General features: G+C 53.2%; 1 protein-coding gene and 1 long non-coding RNA gene across 2 annotated transcripts; one reads left to right on the plus strand and one right to left on the minus strand.

Moving 5' to 3' along the window:
- Nucleotides 1–552: 552 nt before the first annotated feature.
- On the plus strand, nt 553–22,932 carry LOC123353766 (protein phosphatase 1 regulatory subunit 1A-like). The gene is made up of 6 exons (XM_044995177.1): nt 553–561; nt 1,041–1,101; nt 12,119–12,156; nt 14,309–14,372; nt 19,129–19,335; nt 22,822–22,932. The coding sequence occupies exons 1-6, from the start codon at nt 553–555 to the stop codon at nt 22,866–22,868; spliced, it is 426 nt and encodes a 141-aa protein (XP_044851112.1). The 3' UTR covers nt 22,869–22,932.
- On the minus strand, nt 7,264–10,287 carry LOC123353379. Its single transcript, XR_006574482.1, has 3 exons — nt 10,208–10,287; nt 8,435–8,766; nt 7,264–8,158 (listed from the first exon to the last, which is right to left on the minus strand). It is a non-coding gene; the product is annotated as an uncharacterized LOC123353379 (long non-coding RNA).
- Nucleotides 22,933–23,275: the final 343 nt, after the last annotated feature.

The following is a 23,275-nucleotide window of genomic DNA, read 5'->3' on the forward strand; positions in this document are numbered from 1 at the left end:
AGTGGATTTAAACTAAAATATCTCAGCTTTTGGGGTTTTGTATTTTTGACAAAAACCCAATTTTGGATGTAAATGGAAATTATTTTTTGAAAAACTCCATTTGGTCCAAAACCCATTTTCTATCAAAAAATATTTATGGAAAAATTTTGACAGTTCTAGTCAATATTGCTGCATGTTGCCATGTTGGATACACTAACAGAGGAATGAGACTGGGCTTGTTGTTCAAGACAGGAGACCTGGATTCTATACTCATGTTTGCCATCAATTTTATGCGCAACCGTGGACCTCTCTTGTGCCTCAGTTTCCCCATCTATAAAGTGGTGACGACATTCTTTCTCTACCCGCCCAGGGGAGGAATCATTTATATTTGCCAGGTGCTTTGGGATCCTCAGCTGGGAGTGATACAGAACCAGAATCCCAGAGTGAATTCCCACCTCCTTGCAACTTTATGGTTGTATAAAATCTCCCCCAGATGCAGATTTTGGGGCTTGAGCTATTTCTAATTAATGCTGTACTAAATATCAGCCCACCTGCAGCTGCTGTGCAAGAGACATGGCCAGGGTCAGGGTCGGCTCCAGGGTTTTTGCTGCCCCAAGCAGCAGAAAGAAGAAGAAGAAAAAAGCCGCGATCGCAATCTGCAGCTCTACCGCCGCCGCTTCAGTATTCAGCGTCAATTCGGCGGCAGGTCCTTCGCTCCGAGAGGGAGTGAGGGACCCGCCACCGAATTGCCGTGGGAGACCCGGACGTGCCGCCCCTCACCGTTGGCCGCCCCAAGCAGCTGTTTGCTGGGCTGGTGCCTGGAGCCAGCCCTGGCCAGGGTGTAGTAAGTACCTACAGACAGATAGCACCAGGCCGAACAGCAGTGCCGCTGATGGATGAAACCATGCAGCAGCCAGTTGCAAACGGCTTGCTGCACCCGGCAGTGGCAGGCTGGCCCCGCGTGTTGGCTCTGTCTCTGGAGTGCTGCCGTATTGTATTGCTCAGTCTCCTGTTGCACAGTGGATGTTTAGAGATTATCTTTGGCCCCTCTCTCTGTTTAGATCCGGAGGCGCCGGCCAACTCCAGCTACCCTGGTTCTGAGCAGCGACCAGTCGTCCCCAGGTGAGAGCTGTAGCCAGCGGATGATTTGCAGGAATCGGTCTCTCTTCCGGAGACCCTGGGAAACTGGTTTCCTTTCTCAGGCCCGGCCCTGGGTCTGGGTGGAACTTGCAGAGCCCAGGCCCGTATGCCAGGGGCCTCTCCAGGCACACCAACCCCACTCCCTCCCCTACCGGCTCCAAAACCTGCTCCCCATTAACGAGGGCCCCAGCCCCTGGCCAGCCAATGGGCCTGGGCAAGGGATCGTGGTTGTAAGGTCCCCACATCCGGAAGAGCAGTCCTGGTTTCTGGCCACGTGCCAGTGGTGAATTTGTAGGCACCACTGCTCTAGTACTGCCCCACAGCGCATACCCCAGACCCGGGGCGGGGGGGGGGGGGGGGGGGACGACTTGCTCCTCATCAGAGGGGGATTTCGCCCTCACCTTCCCTTCCGGCTGCTTCCCCACCCCCACCAGCACCACCTTGCTCCAATCCAGGCTGCACCTCCTGTTCTGCTCTCAGGGCAGGAGCAGTCATAGAGTCCCTGGGGGCTCAGCCCCCTGCCTCACCCTGTCCATCTTCCCTCTCCTTTGGAAACAGCTGCCTCTGGCATCCGAGAGCCCTGGCCTGCACTGTCCCATCCCAGGAGCCCTTTGGCAGCATCTCCCCGCGCCAGGCAGCAGCTGCCTGGTTGAACTACATGTCCCTGGGATCTGTCTGTCTTTCTGTCTCTCTGTCTAGGGAGATGTCAAGGCAGCCGCCTGCCCTCTGCTTGCAAGGGCTGCATCTGACCTGCAATGTGACGTGTAGACTCTGACAGCAGCCATGGGGCTCCCAACCTCTGGGCTGGGGGACAGGGATGTGGCTGTCTACTGTGCTTCACTCCCCCTCCTTGAATCTCTCCTGCTTCCCTCCTCTCCCTCTCCCTCCTTCCCTCTCCAGCTCTCTCCCTCACTCTTCCGGTCTGTCTTTCACTGTGCCTCCCTCCCAGCCGCACGCCCGGCCCTTGCAGGCTGTGCCCAGGGCCTGTCAGGCAGGGGGTGGTGTTTCCTCTGGGCATGGGGTGACTGTGTGCACCAGACATGGGGGAGTGAGTTAGCCAAGGTTGGCATGAGCCATGCGAGTGGGTAAGAAAGCAGCAGGACTCAGACTGCACTGCAGAGGCCACCGATGGCGATTTGCAATGTGGACCCCACAGTCTGGCCCTGAATCCCGTATTGAGGCTCTGAAATACATGGCCTGATTGTTCTTGCTTCTGATTTCCCAGTTCTTGTTGATTCGAGGGGGAGGGAGGTGATCAGCATCTTTGATATCAGGCCCCTGATTTGGAAGGGGCTTGTGTTAAGGCATTTTGCAACCTGCATGTGTTCAGATGGTCACGGTGGCTGTATCGACAACCCCAAAAGTTCACAGCTCATGAGCCTGTCTGAAAAATCGTGGATTTGATTTTATTTTGTTTTGATCCAGGGACTTCCCCCGCCGTGGTTTACAGTGTAGTCAACTCTACCACAGTCATCACGAGTGCCCCTCGTGCTGGAGCTCTTGTTAGAGGTCCCAACTGAGAACAGGGCCCGGTCACGCAGGGCACTGCACAGACAGTCCCTGCCCCCAGCAGTTCACCGTCTCACATGCAGCAGGGTGGTACATGTAGAGTATAAGATGGAATAGAGATTCGCCAAACTCATGTCATGGCAGGGCCACCTAATTTGAGGGGAACAAGTTTCAGACAGTACTTGAGTCCCAAAACAGGAGTGCCGGAGCCCCCAGCCCCAGCTCCCCACTCCGGAGGAGTAATGGCAGCTCAATAACCAGTACCGTCCTGGGGCAGGGAGCTGGTCAGAAGTACTGGAACGCTGCTCTGGAGTGTGTTGGCAGGACTGAATTGCTAGGTCTAAGCCCAGCTACACTGGGATTCAAACCCATGACCAAAAGGCTCATTAGCAACACTCCAAGCTGCTTTCTGGAAAGATACATTTATTAAATGCCTGGTGCCCATGGAGTAACCCTGCCCCTGAACTGGTGCTAGCTAGAGAGAGTTGGACAAGGAGCAAAGTCTCAGCTGTTTGCAACAGCTCCCCCAAAGAAACTATATTGCAAAGCTAACAACAATAGAGCATTTCTTCGAAGGCTGGATGCTGCTCACTCGCTGGGAAAAGAATGTGTAAGACTGTGTGTAATAGCAGCACCTGGTGACTCCCACTAACAACACAGAACGAGAGCTGGGTGAACTTTTTCAGACAATAGTTCAGGGGTGGCCAAACATACTGGCCTTCCGAGCCACACAGGGCCGCCCAGAGGATTCTGGGGGTCTGGGGGCCTCGGCAGTGGGGGGCCCCCGCTTCGGCGGTAATTCGGCAGTGAGGGGTCCTTCCGCTCCGGGACCCGCTGCCGAAGTGCCCCGAAGACCCGAGGCGGGGACCCCCCGCCGCCGAATTACCGTCGAAGACCCAGCACTTCGGCAGGGGTCCTGCTTCAGCGGTAATTCGGCTGCGGGGGGTCCTTCCGCCCTGGGGCGGAAGGCCCCCCCCACCGCTGAAGACCCGGAGCAGAAGAAGCTCGGGGGGCCCGGGCCCCGTGAGAGTTTTCTGGGGCCCCCAGAGCAAGTGAAGAACCCTGCTCCAGGGGCCCCGAAAAACTCTCATGGGGGCCCCTGTGACTCGCAGGGCCTGGGGCAAATTGCCCCACTTGCCCCCCACCCCACCCCGGGCGGCCCTGGAGCCACATACTACAATCTTCAGAAGTTCGCGAGCCGGGGCACACCTCTGAGAGCCAGAGGTTGGGGCTTCAGCCCCGCTCCTGCTGAAGCCCCTAGCCCTGGCAGGTGCACCTTGCAGGGTTGAAGCCCCAAGACCCCCCTCCCGCTGCACAGAAGCCCCGAGACCCCCACTCCCTGCTGGGCGGAGCCCCCTACCACACCACCCTGCTGCAAGGCAGAGGTCCCCAGCTCCCCCCTCTCCCAGGCTAGTAGGTGGAGAATGGGAGATGTGAGGGGGGGACTCTGCGAGCCGCACTTCAGTGGTAAAAGAGCCACATGTGGCTCGCGAGCCACAGTTTGGCCACCCCTGCAATAGTTTATTCAACAAAAAAATCAGTTTTAGGTTGACTGACGCTTTTCATGAATTCAGGTTGAATTCGGCAAATCATTTCTGCTGTTAAAAAAAAGTTTTTTTTTAAATTGAAACTTTTTACACTTTCAGAACGAAACATTTTGACTTTTCCTTTCAAAACAATGTTCTATTTCAGAATGTAGCTAGAGTAACTTAAAAACCAAAATGAAAGAAGAAAAATCACCTGAAAACAAAACAGAAAACCTGAAAATTTTCTGTTTGGGATCAGCGCAAACAGGGCCGGCTCTAGACCCCAGCGCGCCAAGCGTGCCTGCGGAGGGTCCGGTCGTCCGGCGGCTCCGGTGGACCTGCCGCAGGCATGCCTGCGGATGCTCCACTGGAGCCACGGGACCAGCGGACCCTCCGCAGGCACGTCTGCAGGAGGTCCACCAGAGCCGCGGGACTGGCGACCGCCAGAGCATCCCCCGCGGCGTGCCGCCCTGCTTGGGGCGGCGCAATTGCTAGAGCCGCCCCTGAGCGCAAACCAAACAGAAATTTGGATTTTTTTGGTTCAGCCAGTGAATGAAAAAATCAGTATTTCATCCAATTCTATATAGATCACATTGTTACAGTGTTTTCTGGATGCCTGCCAGAAATTTTCAGGCTGGTCAATTCCATCAAATTATTTTTGATGGAAAATTGGGTTTTTGACTAAATAATAGCAGACCAAAGAGTCTGCTTTCTGAGGAAAAACACATTTTTTGTTAAATAACCAAACACCTGAAAACAGAAATATTTCAATTCAGAGAGCCTGCTGCAGGCCTCATGGGAGTTCTCATCTCCCCATTCTCCTCTATGAGCTGGCCTGGACTACGTCTCCCAAGATACACAAGGACTTCATGATGCAGCTGCCTCCCCTCACCAGCTGGGAGATGCTGTCAGACCAGAGGTTGGCCTGTAGAGGGGAATGGGAGTTTGGAGCACTCAGACTACAGATCCCATGAGGCATTTCCAAACTGAAATACTTCGTTTCCCACCAAAAAGTTGAAATTTTCTTCAAAAAACAAAACAATCCCATTTTCCAATCGTCTCTCCTAGATTTTCCTTTTCAGAACTTGGTGCTGCCGTTCCTAGCGCTCACCCCTCCTCAACTCCCTGGGCCTGTCCCTGCTGGATAGCTTCCTCCCTTCTGATATGTGCAGACCATTAGTGGGTCTCCCTTCGTGTTAGTTGGTTCAGGTTTTCTGTTGTAGGCCAAGCTAGTACGACGCCCTTTGGCTTGCTTTTTGTGCCCAGTTCTGGGGAAGGAATATCTGCGTGCTAATTCCTATGGCAAAACTAGGGTGACCAGATCTCCCAATTTTATAGGGACAGTCCCGATTTTTGGGTCTTTTTCTTATATAGACTTCCACCCCCATCCCAATTTTTCACACTTGCTGTCTGGTCACCCTAGGCAGAACAGCCAGGGTCACTCTCTCACTCATGTGTTCCATTAAAATGGCAGCTGTTGCTTGGGTTTGGGTTGCAATCCCCCCTGATGCAATGCTATGCTCTGCTCCATGCCTTCAGGGGCCAGGAAAGGCCTGGCCTGTTTCTGGGAGCAGCACTGCTGGCAGATTTAGCTGCTGTTCCAGCTAAGGCCCCAGCTCCCTCCACTCCACTGACAAATGAGCTGTGACACGCTACTGAGACCCACAGAGAGCCGCAGTCTTTTAAAAACAATCCTGGGCGATCAAATATGAATGAGCTCGCAATGCCACAGCCGCTCACTCCCTCACTGTCTGAGGGGCTGAGCAGACCCTCCTTCAGATGGAGGGAAAGCAGCTGGGGACCAGCAGCAAGCAGATATTCAAATGTCAAGTCCCTCACTCCAGTTGGAGCCATTTATTTGGATCCAGGTTTTAAACATCCCAAAGCCCCATGGCATTTGGATCTGGGGGTTTGGTTCGGCCCGTTATAAATGCCAGAGCATGCGAGGTTCCTAGAGCTGCACTGATTAAGTCTCTGCAAACAAAAACTAATTGAATGCATGGAGCTGAGAGGAGCTGGCAGGTGGACCAAGCTTATTTATGCTGTAATTGGTCTGTCTTTCCTGCTAACCCCTTTTCAGCCATGATACCCTCTGATGCACACAATGGAGGTATTCTCCCTGCAGCCAGATCGCAGGGAGAAGGCTCCACACTCTGTCTCTTACCATGAAAGGAGCTGGCAGACACGCTCTGTCAGCCAGGGTGAAATCTCCCTCTCAGAGAGATGGAAAGTGACAGCAGGAATGAAATGTTAATGATGGGAGGTTTAGCATAGCCAGAACCACACCAGGCCCTGGTTGCCCTCCATGATCCAACTCATGGGTTCTGCAGGGCTCAGGCCTCCTTGCAGCCTGCCACACAACTGTACAGAGAGGGAACGGCATCCACAGGACTCTTGCATTGGGCTGTGTGAGCCGCCATTGTGCCAGTGTCTTTTTGTGACCATTGCCTCCTTGTTCTCCAGAATCTCAGTTTTCATTAAAAATATAGTAAGGGCCAGATCCTCAACTGATGCAACCCAAGCACAGCACCAGTGCAGTCAGTTATCAGTGAGTGTAACAAATGCAGAGAAATTCACTCGAGTGTGCACAGACTGGGGCAGTGGCTGTAGGAGGAGTGAACCACCCCCATTCATCTCAATGTGTGTTGACTCTGAAGCCTACTAATTATATGTAAAATGAGCAGGACCATCCTGTTACAAAGCTCTGTGCAATGGGTCTTCTTTTGGCATGTCAAGGGGGTAGTGCTTGGTGGCTGTTTGTGGGTGGAGCCTGGGACCATCTTAGGTGACAGCTTCTTATTGTATTGATCACTCAAGCACCCTTGTCTGTTGGTTGTGTCTCATCCTATACTAATGTGACCTGCATATAGCATCCAAGATCAGGGCCTCTAGGCATGACCACATCTAAATAACAAATAATAACAATACATTCATTAGAAATTATTTTTTCCATTTCACCTGCGCTGCACGATAGGATCATGGAGGCTCGTTTTGATGGAGAGTAGGCTCGTCAGTTTTATTCAGGTTAGCTGCTGCTGGGGGAATTGTGTTCTCCACAGTGGCTGGCTAAGCCCTGTCTTTACGAGAGAACTACATCGATTGTACTTTATCTCACTGTCATTATCTTGACCTTATTAGCACAAGCCAGTGCCTCCACACTCAGCAGGCACACGTGTGGCACTTGTCATGCTCCCGGAGAGACACAGGTTGGTCACAGAGCTTCCTGCTGAGCAAGATACGCACCAGATGTGAGCACTGTAGGATCCTTTAATACTTTGCCAGGTATGACAGAGGTTAATTTAACTAAGGTATGTTTCACACAATGCCACCTAGTGGCTGAACTATATAATACAGTTTAGCATTCTATTACCTCTCCCCCTTTAAGTTCTACATTCCTGCCATTTACAAAGTTTACACTATCACGCTATCTTTGAAGCTCAGCATGTATCAGTCTGTTAAGTGCCTCTGAATCATAGTGATTTTCTAATTACACAACCCAAACACATAACAGCTTGCTCATCTGGCTGTCGATTAATTGCAATGACTGGCTATGTTCAGTTTGGAATCCTTGTGTCTACTTCTTTTGCATCCGCCATCTGTAGAGTTTGCTCTGTTGATCTTGCTGAGGAACAAACTGTAGATGACAATAGTTTCTGTTGAACTAGCCACTGTTGGTCTCAATCACATATGATCTGGGTGATGAATTCTTTTCCTCTGCATCCAATTTGACACAAACACAGTCACCGGGTTCTAGACCCAGCTGTTCTCGGAGTGACATCTGTTGTAAAAGTGTTTTTTGGTATTTTTTTCCTTTTTGTCCGATTTGGCTACTGTCTTCATGTCAGGCCACTTTCGAGATAGTTTCTGTTCCAAAGTTGGAACAATAGTTCTGAGCTGTCTTCCCATCAGGATTTGTGAGGGACTATATCCAGTAGCCACTATTGGTGTTGATCTGTAACTTAGAAGAGCAAGGAATGGATCTTCCTGCTATAGGATTTTGTTGGCTGTCTATACAGTTTATTCCAGCCTTTCTATTCAATTGTGGCTAATGTGGGTTAAGTCTGTCTTCAACTGTAGCTTCTGTGAAAGATTTTTATGTGTTTCTTATAAAACATTCAGCATTTCTCAGATGAAAACATGCTCTTTCATAAACCACATTTCTCCAAGGTATAAAATATGCATCAGACATAGCCAGAACCCTTTCATAGTCATCTTTATGACTGTCTTCAGTAAAGTCAAAGGATTTGCCTGCTGCCCAATAGCATAAACAAAGAAAATACCTGAATATCATCAGTTTCACTGTGGAACTTGGTAGCAATACAAAAACTTGCAAAATATTGTGTTCAGTCTGTCCGTTCTGAAGGTTTGTCAAAGCTGAAGTTCTCTGGGGCATTGAAGAGTGGCACTTTGATGAGATCCTGCAACCTTTGATGCTTGGTCCTTCTGTTTCCAACTTTTGTTGCTGTTTCCCATCTGTTTCTGTTCTTAGTTTATTTCTGATGCCATGTCATGCTCCTGTACCAGACGCGGTCTGGTCACAGAGCTTCCTTCTGAGCAAGATACGCACCAGATGTGTGCACTATTAGTCTAGTCATTGCTCCGCGATGTATGGCTGAGGGTAGGTTAAATAAGTTAGGTTACACACAGCACCACCTAGTGGCTGAACAGTATAATAGAGTTTTGGATTCCATTACAGTAATGGACTTGCTATTACATCCCATGCTGCACTCAGTCATGTTAATCCCAGAATCCCTGGCACTGCTCCAAACAACAATTAATTGTGGATGATTTCACATGGCCTTCTGGGCAGGTGCCCAGGTAATATGTGACCAGACAACTAGCGAAGTTACCATGGACAATAAAGGGGAAGGGGTGCAAATGGGGCTAAGGAAAGAACACATCAGAGGTCTTCTGACCAGTTTGAATGAATTCAAATCAGTGGGGCCAGATGCTATTCAGCCCAGGTTACTGAAGGAATTAGCTGAAGCCACTGTCAATAATATTTACAAACTCATGGATGACAGGAGAGGGCCCGGATGACTGGAGAAGGGCTAACCTAGTGCTCATCTTTAAAATGGGGGGGAAGGAGGAGCCGGGGAACTACAGACCAGTCAGTCTGACTTGTTACCTGGGAAGCTACTACAGCAATGTATAAATAGGGCCCTACCAATTTACAGCCATGAAAAATACATCACAGACTGTGAAATCTGGTCTCCCCTGGTGAAATCTGGTCTTTTATGTGTTTTTACCCTATACTATACAGATTTTACAGGGGAGACCAGCATTTTTCAAATTGGGGGTCCTGACCCAAATGGGAGTTGCAGGGGGGTTGCAAGGTTATTTTAGGGGCATTGTGGTATTGCCACCCTTATTTATGCACTGCCTTCTGAGCTGGGTACTGGAGAGCGGCAGCTGTTGGCTGGGTGCCCAGCTCTGGAGACAGTGCCCCACCAGCAGCAGTGCAGAATTAAGGGTGGCAATACCATACCATGCCATCCTTACTTCTACACTGCTTCTGAAGGTGGCTCTGCCTTCAGAGCTGGGCTCCCGACCAGCAGCCGCCTCTCTCCAGCCACCAACATAATGTTCTTTCTTTCTTTCTTTCTTTCTTTCTTTCTCTCTCCCAGCGCTTCAGAGCAGCATGAGGGGAGGAATGAGGGACCACTGAGGTCTGGGAAGGGGAGAGGACCAAGGGCTCTATTCATAGGTGCCAGGTGAACCCCCCCCCACCCTTCTGGGAGGCTAGCCTGCCATCTCTTCCAGCTGAGGCCCCACCCACTGAGCTCCCCTCTCACACACACACCCTGTGGCCAGAGCCCCTCCCCCTCTCCCGGCCTGCCTGCTCCAGTCGCTCTGGCCAGCCTGACCCCAGGGCTGGCCCAAGCCGCCCCAGCCTGTGCCAGCCCCCAGCTGCCAGGCAAACCCCTAGCTCCAGGCTGGGGCTGGAGCTGAGCCTCTGCCAGCTTCGGAGCAGGGTGAGGGGGGAGCGTGGGCGGGGCCACAGTCTAGATTAGGGGAAATTTAGCCTCCCCTGGCCTATGATACCCGCCGACCTGCTGACCCTGGATCCATTGAGGACCCTCCTGAGAGCCACAAGCTCCTCCTGCAGCCTCTCAGTGAAATTCTGGTTACCATGGCGACAACCTCTTTTGTTTCCCAGGCAACCGAGATGCTATGGGTCGGATACCCATTGCTGAGTGGGAAAGTGTTTTAAAACTGGGGGATTTTTTTAGTCTGTTGGATCAGAAATTGTCATGGCGACAGCATCCCAGCTTGGTCCTGGCGGGAGGTGGAGAGACACAGGCAGAGAGCCCATGGAATCTCACACATACGCACCCTCCCCTGCTGTGCAGATACATGCTCTCCCCACACACACTGTACACACCCCACACAGACCACCACCCACAAATACACCCATTCCATAGGCACTCTGTACAAAGAGAGCCCCCCCCCCCCCCACATGCTCTGGGAGGCTCATGCTGTCCCCACCCTGTCCCAGTGCCTGGGAGGAGAGGGGGCCACTAACCCAGGCTGCCCAGCAGGGACTCAGCTCTACAGGCTCGGACAAAGCCCACCTCACCAGGGAAAAACGGGGAACAAAGAAACCGAGTAGGCTGGGCCTGATCCTGATCTCAGCAACGCTGCTGCAAATCATCAGCAACTGGAGCTGCCTCAGTGTGGGCCAGGGTGAGTTGGGCAGCATCAGGCCTGCTGTGCTGTGTGTCCCACGCTAGCATGGGCTGTGGTGCCCTGGCACAGAGACTCCATTGCTGGGTGCTAGGAGCCAGCATGCTCCCTGGAACTGAGCCAGTGCATTCACCAGCAATAAATTGAGACTCCCGGCCAGGACATGACCCGCTGCTGCCCAGCCCCAGTTCTCAATGGTGGCAGATGACAGAACAAGGAGCAATGGTCTCAAGTTGCAGTGGGGGAGGTCTAGGTTGGATATTAGGAAACACTATTTCACTAGGAGGATGGTGAAGCACTGGAGTGGGTTACCCAGGGAGGTGGTGGAATCTCCATTCTTAGAGGTTTTTAAGGTCAGGCTTGACAAAGCCCTGGCTGGGATGATTTAGTTGGGGTTGGTCCTGCTTTGAGCAGGGGGTTGGACTAGATGACCTCCTGAGGTCTCTTGCAACCCTGATATTCTACAATTCTATGATTCTAGGTGGGCACAAAGTGCTGCCATGGTGAATGGGTGGTGTTTTGCACCCACTTTGCAGTGGTGGGAATGACACATGGGAGGCGTGGTCAGTAGGGCCCAGCCTCTGGCTGCTTGATGGGGCAGGAAGAATATCTGAGCAAATAGCCCAGCTATTTCCCCCTCTGTAGACCCAGGGTTGAGCCCCCTGACCTTCCCCCTCTCTCACTGGGATGCTGTGATGAAGTTAATCCATGGTTCTGCAGTGTTTTGAGAGCCCCAGCTGGGGACACTATGTAAATACAAAGGATTTTGTACAGGAGGAGGGATAGCTCAGTGGTTTGAGCCTTGGCCTGCTAAACCCAGGCTTGTAAGTTCAATTCTTGAGGGGGCCATTTAGGGAACTGGGGTAAAAATCTGGGGATTTGTCCTGCTTTGAGCAGAAGGGTGGACTAAATGATCTCCTGAGGTCCCTTCCAACCATAATATTCTATTATTTGTATAGGGAGAGGGTTAATGGTTTGAATGCAGTGTTATAAAGCAGCTGCTGCTGATCCCCAGGGCTCAGGGTAACCAGACAGCAAATGTGAAAAATCAGGACGGGGGTGAGGGGTAATAGGAGCCTATATTAAAAAAAAGACCCAAAAATCAGGACTGTCCCTATAAAATTGGGACATCTGGTCACCCTACCAGGGCTGGATCTGCCCCTGAGCATCCACATGGGTGTGATCAGCTCCTGGAGTCTTCTCTCTATTAACCTGTTGCTCCTTTTCTCCCCCCACATTCCTTTTCTCCCCATTTCCACGTCTCCTCCACCCCACAGAAATCGACGAGGACCGGCTCCCCAACCCATTGCTGAAGGTAGGTGCCTCCTTGTCTCACGAACCCTCCTCTGGTGGTTTGGAAGGGGCTGGCAGGCCTGCACACGGGCGCCCGTCAGGGGAGCCCATCGCGGTAGGACTCCTGCATGCCTTGCATTTCCTAGCAGGAACATGCCTGAGTCTCATGTTCCTGGTCAGCCCAGAGCAGCAGGGCAGAGCGGTTCTGTGAATCGGCTCAGCCTAGCCTGATCCCTGGGCCCAGCGAGCCAACAGCCTGCCATTTTTGGAGAACAGTGGTGTAAAGAGTGCAGACAAGGAGAGGCCACTGGGCTACTCCCAGGACCCGGCTCCCCCAGGTGACTCCAGACCTGAGCTAGCAGGCAGGAGAGACTGTGTGTGGGGGCAGGGGCAGGGGTAAAGGAAGTGTGGGAGTCTGTGTGTGGTGTGTGAATGTGCACGTGCCTAGCTGTGGGGGAGTGGGCATGTGCGGGGGTGGGCGGGTGGGGGCTGTGGATGGGTGAGGGCCGTGGAAGCAGACAGACTGCGTGCACGGCTGTCAGGAAGGAATCTCGGTTCTCTCTGAGCTCCAGGAAGGATTTATATGAAATCTGTAACCAGTCCCCCATATGTCCCAGCTGTGACTGTAAAATGAGCCACACCCAGGAGGTGTCCTCATCAGCCCCCAGTCCCATCTGCAGGCAGCCCCCAGCCCTCCTAGCCACTCCACAAGCTCCCTCACCAAAGCTCTTCCAAAGGGGGGGGGGGAGTGAGAGTGCATGTGCACCTCTGTGTCCAGCGGGTTGTGAGGTGTCTGGGGATGCACTTGGGGCTGGAGGAGGGGGACGTACAGGATACCAGCGCTGCACTTGATTCATTGTAATTAGCCGATGTCTGGGGCCCCTTAGCTATAGCAGGGCTGCCAGCTGGTCATTGCTCCATTGGGATCCAGGTGGTGAGACCTCACTGCCCGCACACCCCTCTCCCTGTGTCACCCTCCCAGGCTGAACATGAGAATGTGGGCAGGTCCCAGCAGCAGGCGTTGCTCCATCCTGACCAAAAGCACCTGGGCATAGGCGGCAGGTTATATATGTTTGTGGTGCTCGAGCACCAGGAATATTCAGGGCCGGGTGCCCTGCTCCAGCAATATTTGGAGCTGGGTCTCTTCCTCCGGCCCTGCCTGGATCGGGCCCCGGCCCCCACGGGTCTCCCCCCGCCCCGCCGCATCCCTACCTGGAGCAGGTCCCAGCCCCCGCCTGCCACCCCTCCCCCTGCGTGTCCCCCTCCCCCCGCGTCCCTGCCTGACAGAAAGCAGCGCGTGCCCCTCTCCTGCCTGCTTCTGCTGCCAGAGTAGGGCGGCTCCCAGCAGAACAGCTGTCTTCTGCCCCAGGGTCCTAGCGCCCACCATTCACTACTGGCAGGGCAGGCTGCTCTTACCCTGCCCGTCTGCCCTAGCCCTGAGCCTTTCCAATGCCCCAAACCCTCATCCCCAGCCAGAGCCCTCATCCCCCTGCACCCTGATCCTCTGCCCCAGCCCTGAGCCCCCCCCCGCAGCATGAACCCCTCATCCTCAGCCCCAACCCTCATCCCCCCGCACCCTGATCCTCTGCCCCAGCTCTGAGCCCCCCGCAGCATGAACCCCTCATCCTCAGCCCCACAGCCCTCACCCCTGCACTCCCTCCTATCCCCAAACTCCCTCCCAGAGCATGCCCCCCTCCCAGATTGTGCACCACCTCCCCTTTCCCACACACCCCTTCCCACCCCCAAACTCCTCCCAGAGCCTGCACCCCTCACCCCTTCCTACACCCCCACCCCCAGCCCAGCGCCTGCACCCAAACTCCATCCCAAAGCCTGCACCCTGCACCCCTCCTGCACCCTAATCCCCAGCCCAGGACCTGCACCCCAGACCTCTCCCCCCAAACCCTCCCAGAGCCTTAGACAGGTGGGGGCAGAGTTTGGGGGGCCGGAGTTGGGGGGGCGGGTTCTGGGCACCACCAAAATTTCTACAAACTTGCCACCCATGACCCTGGGACCTGTGTTGTGGGGAGCGGGGGGCAGTGTGCCCTGTTCTGTGCCTGCTGGATGCCAGCCCCACTCCCCAGCGAACTACCAACGCAGCTGCTGGCGCCTCTGGCTCTGGTTGCTCTAGTGCCGTGCAGTATCCTGTTGTGACCTGGCCTTCCCTCTCTTTGCAGCCGGGTCTGTCCATGTCACCCAGACAAAGGAAGAAGGTCCCCCGCACGACCCCCGCCATGAAAGGTACCGTGGCACTACCTCCGCTTCACACTGCTGTTGGGAGGCACGAGGACATGCAGCGGGCACATCTCACGCCTGGTTCTCTCTGGGAAATGCTTCTGTCCTCTCATGCTTCCTTCATCCACCCCGTCTTCCATCTCACATTCCCTCCCTCTCCCTCTGAGCCTTGCTCATTTCCCTGCCAACTGCCCCCTTTGTCCTCCCCCAGTCTTGTCCTGTGTTCATGCCTGCCAACATCTGGCAGTAGGGGCCTCTGGAGAGACCCTCTGAACTGGGGGAGCAGAGGATAGGCGCTTGCTTGTATTCATTCTGCACACAGGGAAAGAAGTATCAGAGGGGTAGCCGTGTTAATCTGGATCTGTAAAAGCAGCAAAGAATCCTGTGGCACTTTATAGACTAACAGACGTTTTGCAGCATGAGCTTTCGTGGGTGAATACCCACTTCTTCGGATGCAAGTGGTGGAAATTTCCAGGGGCAGGTTTATATATGCAAGCAAGAAGCAAGCTAGAGATAACGAGGTTAGTTCAATCAGGGAGGATGAGGCCCTGTTCTAGCAGTTGAGTGAAAACCAAGAGAGGAGAAACTGGTTCTGTAGTTGGCAAGCCATTCACAGTCTTTGTTTAATCCTGAGCTGATGGTGTCAAATTTGCAGATGAACTGGAGCTCAGTATTCACCCACGAAAGCTCATGCTGCAAAACGTCTGTTAGTCTATAAAGTGCCACAGGATTCTTTGCTGCTTTTACAGATCCAGACTAACACAGCTACCCCTCTGATACTTGACCCCATGCAAGGCACTGCATTTAGCCGTATGGAGTGGAAATCCATCAACCTCATGAAGAAACTTGCACAAATACAGACAGACATCATCTTCCTTTCCAAATGCAAACGGATGGACATCATACCAAATGGACTAAAGGTAAAAAATCCACTGCTATCTACATACTACACAGACCACAGTGAGAGATTATGCCATACTCTATCAAAGAAACTGAGGAACCACCTGATCAGCCTCCTATACAGCAAACAGGAAAACATCAAAAAAGAGCTCTCCAACCTGGAGACTCTCATTAATAACCAAACTTCCATACGAACGGACTTCACTAAAATAAGACAGGAGATCTACATCACTCACTTCACCTCTCTACAAAGGAAAAAGGACTGTAAGCTGTCTAAACTCCTACCTGCCACATGGGGCCACAACCGTGGTACCCCTAACCCACCCAGCAATATCGTCAATCTATCCAACCACACACTCAGCCCAGAAGAAACGTCTGTCCTATCTCGGGGACTCTCTTTCTGCCCTGCCACCCCCACCAACATGATACAGTTCTGCGGCGATCTGGAAGCCTACTTTCGCCGTCTCCGACTCAAAGAATACTTTCAGGACAACACTGAACAGTGCACTGATACACAGTTACCCTCCCACCAACAGCACAAAAAGAAGAACTCCACATGGACTCCTCCTGAGGGTCGAAATGACAGTCTGGACCTATACATTGAATGCTTCCGCCGACGTGCACAGGCAGAAATTGTGGAAAAACAACATCGCTTGCCTCATAACCTAAGTCGTGCAGAACGCAATGCCATCCACAGCCTCAGAAACCATCCTGACATTATAATCAAAGAGGCTGATAAAGGAGGTGCTGTTGTCATCATGAACAGGTCTGACTACCAAAAGGAGGCCGCCAGACAACTCTCCAACACCAAATTCTACAGGCCACTTCCCTCAGATCCCACTGAGGAATACACTAAGAAACTGAACCATCTACTCAGGACACTCCCTACACTAACACCGGAACAAATCAATATACCCTTAGAGCCCCGACCAGGGCTATTCTATCTACTGCCCAAAATCCACAAACCTGGAAATCCTGGACGCCCCATCATCTCGGGCATTGGAACTCTCACTGAAGGACTGTCTGGATATGTGGACTCTCTACTCAGACCCTATGCCACCAGCACTCCCAGCTATCTCCGTGACACCACTGATTTCCTGAGGAAACTACAATGCATTGGTGACCTTCCAGAAAACACCATCCTGGCCACCATGGATGTAGAGGCTCTCTACACCAACATCCCACACGCTGATGGAATACAAGCTGTCAGGAACAGTATCCCTGATGATGCCACAGCACAACTGGTTGCTGAGCTCTGTGCCTTTATCCTCAGACACAACTATTTCAAATTTGATGACAATATATATCTCCAGATCAGTGGCACCACTATGGGCACCCACATGGCCCCACAATATGCCAATATTTTTATGGCTGACCTGGAACAACGCTTCCTCAGCTCCCGTCCACTCACGCCCCTTCTCTACCTATGCTACATTGATGACATCTTCATCATCTGGACCCATGGGAAGGAGATTCTGGAAAAATTCCACCACGATTTCCACAGCTTCCACCCCACCATGAACCTCAGCCTGGACCAATCTACACGGGAGGTCCACTTCCTAGACACTACGGTGCAAATAATTGATGGTCACATTAACACCACATTATACCGAAAACCTACCGACCGCTATGCCTACCTTCATGCCTCCAGCTTCCATCCCGGACACACCACAAGATCCATTGTCTACAGCCAAGCACTGAGGTACAACCGCATCTGCTCTAACCCCACAGACAGAGACCAACACCTACAAAATCTCCACCAAGCATTCTCAAAACTACAGTACCCGCACGAGGAAATAAGGAGACAGATCAACAGAGCCAGACGTGTACCCAGAAGCCTCCTACTGCAAGACAAACCCAAGAAAGAAACCAACAGGACTCCACTGGCCATCACATACAGTCCCCAGCTAAAACCCCTCCAGCGCATCATCAGGGATATACAACCCATCCTGGAGAATGATCCCACACTTTCACAGGCCTTGGGTGGCAGGCCAGTCCTTGCCCACAGACAACCTGCCAACCTGAAGCATATTCTCACCAGTAACTGCACACCGCACCATAGTAACTCTAGCTCAGGAACCAATCCATGCAACAAACCTCGATGCCAACTCTGCCCACATATCTACACCAGCGACACCATCACAGGACCTAACCAGATCAGCCACACCATCACCGGTTCATTCACCTGCACGTCCACCAATGTAATATATGCCATCATATGCCAGCAATGCCCCTCTGCTATGTACATCGGCCAAACTGGACAGTCTCTAAGGAAAAGGATAAATGGACACAAATCAGATATTAGGAATGGCAATATACAAAAACCTGTAGGAGAACACTTCAACCTCCCTGGCCACACAATAGCAGATCTTAAGGTGGCCATCCTGCAGCAAAAAAACTTCAGGACCAGACTTCAAAGAGAAACTGCTGAGCTCCAGTTCATCTGCAAATTTGACACCATTAGCTCAGGATTAAACAAAGTCTGTGAATGGCTTGCCAACTACAGAACCAGTTTCTCCTCTCTTGGTTTTCACTCAACTGCTAGAACAGGGCCTCATCCTCCCTGATTGAACTAACCTCATTATCTCTAGCTTGCTTCTTGCTTGCATATATAAACCTGCCCCTGGAAATTTCCACCACTTGCATCCGAAGAAGTGGGTATTCACCCACGAAAGCTCATGCTGCAAAACGTCTGTTAGTCTATAAAGTGCCACAGGATTCTTTGCTGCTTTTACAGGGAAAGAACAGTCCCATTCCCCTCCTGACACTTACCAGCCAGCGAGCAGTTGGTTATATAATGCAGGGGAGTCCTGCCCATTTCTCTGCAGGCTGCTATTGTGCTCACAGGCCAGTGTGCCTTCCCCCATTCTAAAGACGGGGTCACTTGAAGGTCTGGGAAGTGGCTGTGGGTGTGGGTATCTGGGGCATCGCCCATCGCCTCCAGCTTGAGGTGTCTGGAGCTGTGAGCTGGGCTTGGATCCATTTTGAACACTGATTAAGCACACTGGGTTGCTAAACTGAGTAGCCATGTGGCTTGACGGTGTGTCCCAGTTCCACTCCACGGTTGATGATGCAGCAGCTAACATGTCTGTGGAGTTATTTTTAAATGAATAATTGTGTTGCTAGCAGTATAAGAAAAGAAGCTCAGTCACTTTTCAGCAGTCATCTCTCTCTACTACTGCCTGCCCTCCCATCACCGGGAATCGGCCTCCTCTGTCCCTTGGCAGGGCCCAGCCATTGTTGGCACAAGAACCTTTTCCACAGCTCATTGCCTCTCTCCACCTCATGCCCTGTCCCTCTCATCTTCCCCTCCGCGGAGAACCTGGCTGTGCACTGGCCTCACCCTGCTGCGTCCCTCCCTCTGCTGGGCTGCGCTGGGCTGGCTGACCCTGTACGTGTTCAGGGGCACGGGGGCCTAGACTCATGGACCACGGAGCTACTGCCACTGTCCTGATAGACAGGACATAGGGGTTAAAACCATCTTGTCATCTCACCCTGCTCACACCCAGTCGCCACCAGGGGATCCGCACCAGGTCTGACCCGGGGCAACTCAGTGCCAGGGACGGGCACCGGAGGGGAGAGGATCAGCACTGGGAATGGGCAAAGAGTGACTCAGTGCTGGAGACAGGCCCAGACTGATCAGCACCGGCTCTAACCAGGGTGGCTTAGCACTGGGGGCAGGCCTGGGGGCTATCAGGATCAGGTCTGACCTGGGGTGACCCAGCGCTGGATGTACTGTGCCCCGCATTGGAGAGACACTGGGCATGTGTCCACATGTCTGATTACCCACGTGGCCAGGAGTTCCCCCTTTAGCCCCAAGCCCCCACGCGTTGCTCATCCCCGGCCTTTCTCTCTCCTGCAGAGCTCCAGATGATGGTGGAGCACCACCTGTGCAAGCAGCAGGCGGAGGAGGAGGATGCCAGCATGGGGAGCCAGGAGCCACACAGCCCTGGGTGCTGCCACCACGGTAACACAGACCCCAGCCACAGCCCCGGGGGAACCTGTCCCCTTGCCCAGGCCAAGACCAGGCTGGAGTCTCAGGAGGGTAACCATGCTGGACCAGACGGGAGTGAGTATAACATGGACACGCAGGAAAGATATTAGGGTGTCCCCAGTGATGTCCTCGGTTGGACAGAGTCCATCCCTGGGCACCTGCCCCCTCTGTGTGCCCTGCTCTGCGCCAGGCCTGTTCCCCCCCTTCTCCATTGTCTGGCACCTAGTGCCTGTGCCTCACTCGCACCAGAGCCCGGCACGTGTAACACGCAGCCTGCTGCGCACACGCTGGTGTCAGTGCCGCTGCCACAAGCAGGTCAGCAGGAGCTGAGCCCCGAGGCAGAACCTGCAGCTCATCCAGCCTCCGAGCTCAACCCAGGCTCCTCCAGACTCTGGGGCAGGCGGCAGCCTCCAGCTGTGGGGAGTTTGGGGAGGAACCCAGCCTGGCTGCTCTATCCCATGACTGCTCCCAGCTCCCAGGAAGTTTGGGCCCGTGGGTGATTTGCTTTGTGTCCCTGGGCCTGCATGTCCCTCTCTGTCTCAGGTACATCACCATGGTATCGAGGTGCCTCTTTATGCATTTACCCTCCCAGCCCCCTGGGGAGATGGGCAGGATTATCTGCCACAGGGTACAGGAGGGGACCTTCGGCACGAGAGGGTTTTACCTCCCCAGGAGATACCCCCGTCAGCCCCAGCCATGAGCTCAGTTCAGCTGGGACCATCCCTGCCCCCCTGACCCTAGAATTGGAAACCTCCCATCCTGTACTGCAAGGAGGCATTTACCATAAATACCCTCATAAAGCCCACATGCAAAGCACACAATATTCAGCCAGGCTGAGCCCTCAAAGCCTGCAAAGGAGCAGCTGAGGGAGTAGAAACATAGTGCCTGTTACCCTGACAACAGCTTTCGCTTAGCAGCAGGGCTTTAGGTGTGGAAATTCACATGACATATCTCAGTAATAACCTTAGCTCTGACCCACAAGCCCCAACCTCCTTGTGCCCCGCACTGGTGCCATGTGGGGCAACCCCCCTTTTCTCTGCCCCCTGCCTCATGCTACCCTCTCCCCATGGTGCCCCCCACTTCCATGCTCCTCCTGCCACCTTCAGTGTGTCCTGCTTCCCCGCCCCAGTGGGCTAAGTGAAGCCATGTCTTCGAGAGGCTGTGGGAACGAGGTGGAAGGCAAAGGCCTTGGGTCCGATGGCGAAGAGAAAGGCTCTGCAGCAGCCATGGGAACATTGGCCTCTAGTGCTCACAGGGAGAAGCTGCAGCTACCCATCGATGCCACCAGCCACTGAACAGGCCGAGCGATGGACCCAGATGGACCTTGCCTCTCACAAGGCAAGAGGCTCAGCAGTGACTTGCCCAGATCAGCGCTATTGGCGAGCGCACGGGAGAGCAGCTGGGGCTCTGGATGCTCCAAGGAGCCATGATGCAGCCGGGGGAAATGCTTTAATCTCTTCCTGGCCTGATGCACTGGAGCAGCCCTTTAACAAATTCCTCCAAAACCCTCATCAAATATTTACCATGAAATTCTGCCCCCTCCCAGCAGCCTGCAAAGGACACACCCACATCATTGACTCCAGAGCAACTGATGCAGCCAAACGAGAACCGGTTCCCCAGCTTCTCACTCGCTTTCTGATTTGTGCTGCTTTGCCTAAGTGCAGGACAGATGCACAGACACCACAGACTCTCCTGCAGTTTCTGGGGCAGAGGGGATGCTGCTGGAGTGGGAGACAGAACGCCTGGGTTCTACCCCTGGCTCTGTGTGACTTTGAGCAGGTATCATCCCCTCTCCGTGCCTCAGCTGCCCCTTCAGTATTGCAGGGAGATGATCACTCCCTGCTTGACATGGCGCTGAAAGCGAATATCTTCAAAGGACTTTGAGATCTGCACAGGGCTCTTTTTCTCTCTCTGTCTATCCTTCCCTATCTACTCTTCCATCAACAGCATGGCTACCCCATCATGGCATCATTGCTCTATGGCAGCATGTCCATTAGTCATTTCATTGTCCCCAGGGGCCCACATGCTTCAAGGACTTGTGATGGGGAAACAAACAGACACACGGGCTTTGCAGAGGAGTCTAAATCCAATTTTTCTTTACTGTACATAGCACAAAAATTACCCAGAGCTAGACAAATTAACAACACATCTGGATGCATTTCCCTGCCTCACTTTCCTCACCATTGTGGAGCATTCTCTGGAGTTCTCTAAGGAGCACAAATACCTCCTTCTGCACATGGCTTCTCCTCCAGAGCATGAAGTCTTCTCTTATTCCTGCAGCCAGCTTCCTTCTGCTTCTTGTCTCAAATGGCCAGTGAGAGACCTTTTCTCTTATAACCCCTGGCCCCCTTTGTCATGTGACCTCCCAATCAGCCTCATCTGGTGCGCCTTGGGCAGCAGCCATCTCCTTGTTCACAGGCGCTCCATTTGAACAGAAAATCATCAAAGTTTAACGACCCTCCTTTGTTAGCCAGCCCCTGCCCCCCCCGCCCCACCCTCTGCCCCCAGCCGCCCTCTGCCCCACCCCCTGCCCACAGCCACCCGCAGCCAGCCCCTGTCCACAGCCACCCTCTGCCCGCAGCCACCCCCTGCCCCCAGCCAGCCCCCTGCCCACAGCCGCCCTCTGCCCCACCCCCTGCCCACAGCCACCCGCAGCCAGCCCATGCCCACAGCCACCCTCTGCCCGCAGCCACCCCCTGCCCACAGCCACCCGCAGCCCGCCCGTCTGCATCACCTGCCCACAGCCAGCCCGTGTCACTCCCTGCCTCCAGCTAGCCCTGCCCCATGCCCCTATCTGCAGCCAGCCCCACATCCACTGGTGCCCTGCAGTTCCCAGGGCAGTAACCCTGCACACCTGCTTCAATGATGGGGGGGGGCAGGGAGCAGCTGGGACCCACACATGTGCACACCCTAGAGTGACCAGACAGCAAGTGTGAAAAATCGGGACGGGGGTGAGGGGTAATAGGAGCCTATATAAGAAAAAGACCCAAAAATTGAGACTGTCCCTGATCACCACCCACACATGTGAAACGGAGCTCATTTCTAGTTCAGCCCCATCTTTTTAAAAAAGAACTTTAGGTAGGGTTAAAATACATCTGTATTTTCCTGGACATGTCAGGCTTTTCGGTTCTTAATCACCTCCTGGGAAAATATGGACGTATGGTAACCCTATTGGTACAAAAAATACATGCTGTCGCACATCCCTTAAATCAGAACTTTTTATAGGGAACCCGTTGTTAAATCAGAACTTTTTATAGGGAACCCGTTGTTAAGATTTTGGCAGCTCATCACTGCTTAAGCCCAGCAGTGGCAGTTCAGTAGCTGCTCAAAGCTTTTGCCCACAGCTATGGTAGCTCCGGCCTTGGTCCAGCCCTGCTCCTGCCTTGTCCCTCCCCAGGTAACCTGGTTCTGACCCTCAGCTCCGATTCCTCATCTCCAGCTTCGACTCCTACCCCGATTCTGACCCTGGGTTCCGACTCCTGGCTCCTGCCCCTGGCTCTGACCCTTGGCGCTGGCATTTGGCCCCTGGCTCTGACCCACAGCTCTGGTTCTTGGCTGCAGGTCCTGCTCTGACCACTAAACCTGACCACCCACATCCCGCTCTCTGACACCGTCAAGCACGGATAGGCATTAGCCGCCTCTTCTATCTTCTTCCTGTGTTAACCCTGTTACTACAGCACCACCTGGAACGGGACTGATGTTCTGTCTGCGTCTCCAAGACGACAGCTGCAGACAAGAGCTAAGGTCACAGCTGAGACTTGGATAGCACCAACTCATGCATAGGGAGCCACACTGTGAGCTGGATGAAGATCTGTTCTTTGGTTTGTTTCTGTTAAGAAGAGCTACTGCTCAGAATGTGACTTCGGCATTACAGCTGCACCACCTTAGATGACTGCTTAAAGCAAGACACATTAACAACCCCAGGACACTGACATCTTTGACCATTATGTTAGCAACCAGCCACTCAGTATGAGCACCTCTTCAGTTTTACTGAATGCAGGATTTAAAAGGTTAG

This window comes from Mauremys mutica, chromosome 20 (genome assembly GCF_020497125.1).
Source record: "Mauremys mutica isolate MM-2020 ecotype Southern chromosome 20, ASM2049712v1, whole genome shotgun sequence".
NCBI lineage: Eukaryota > Metazoa > Chordata > Testudines > Geoemydidae > Mauremys > Mauremys mutica.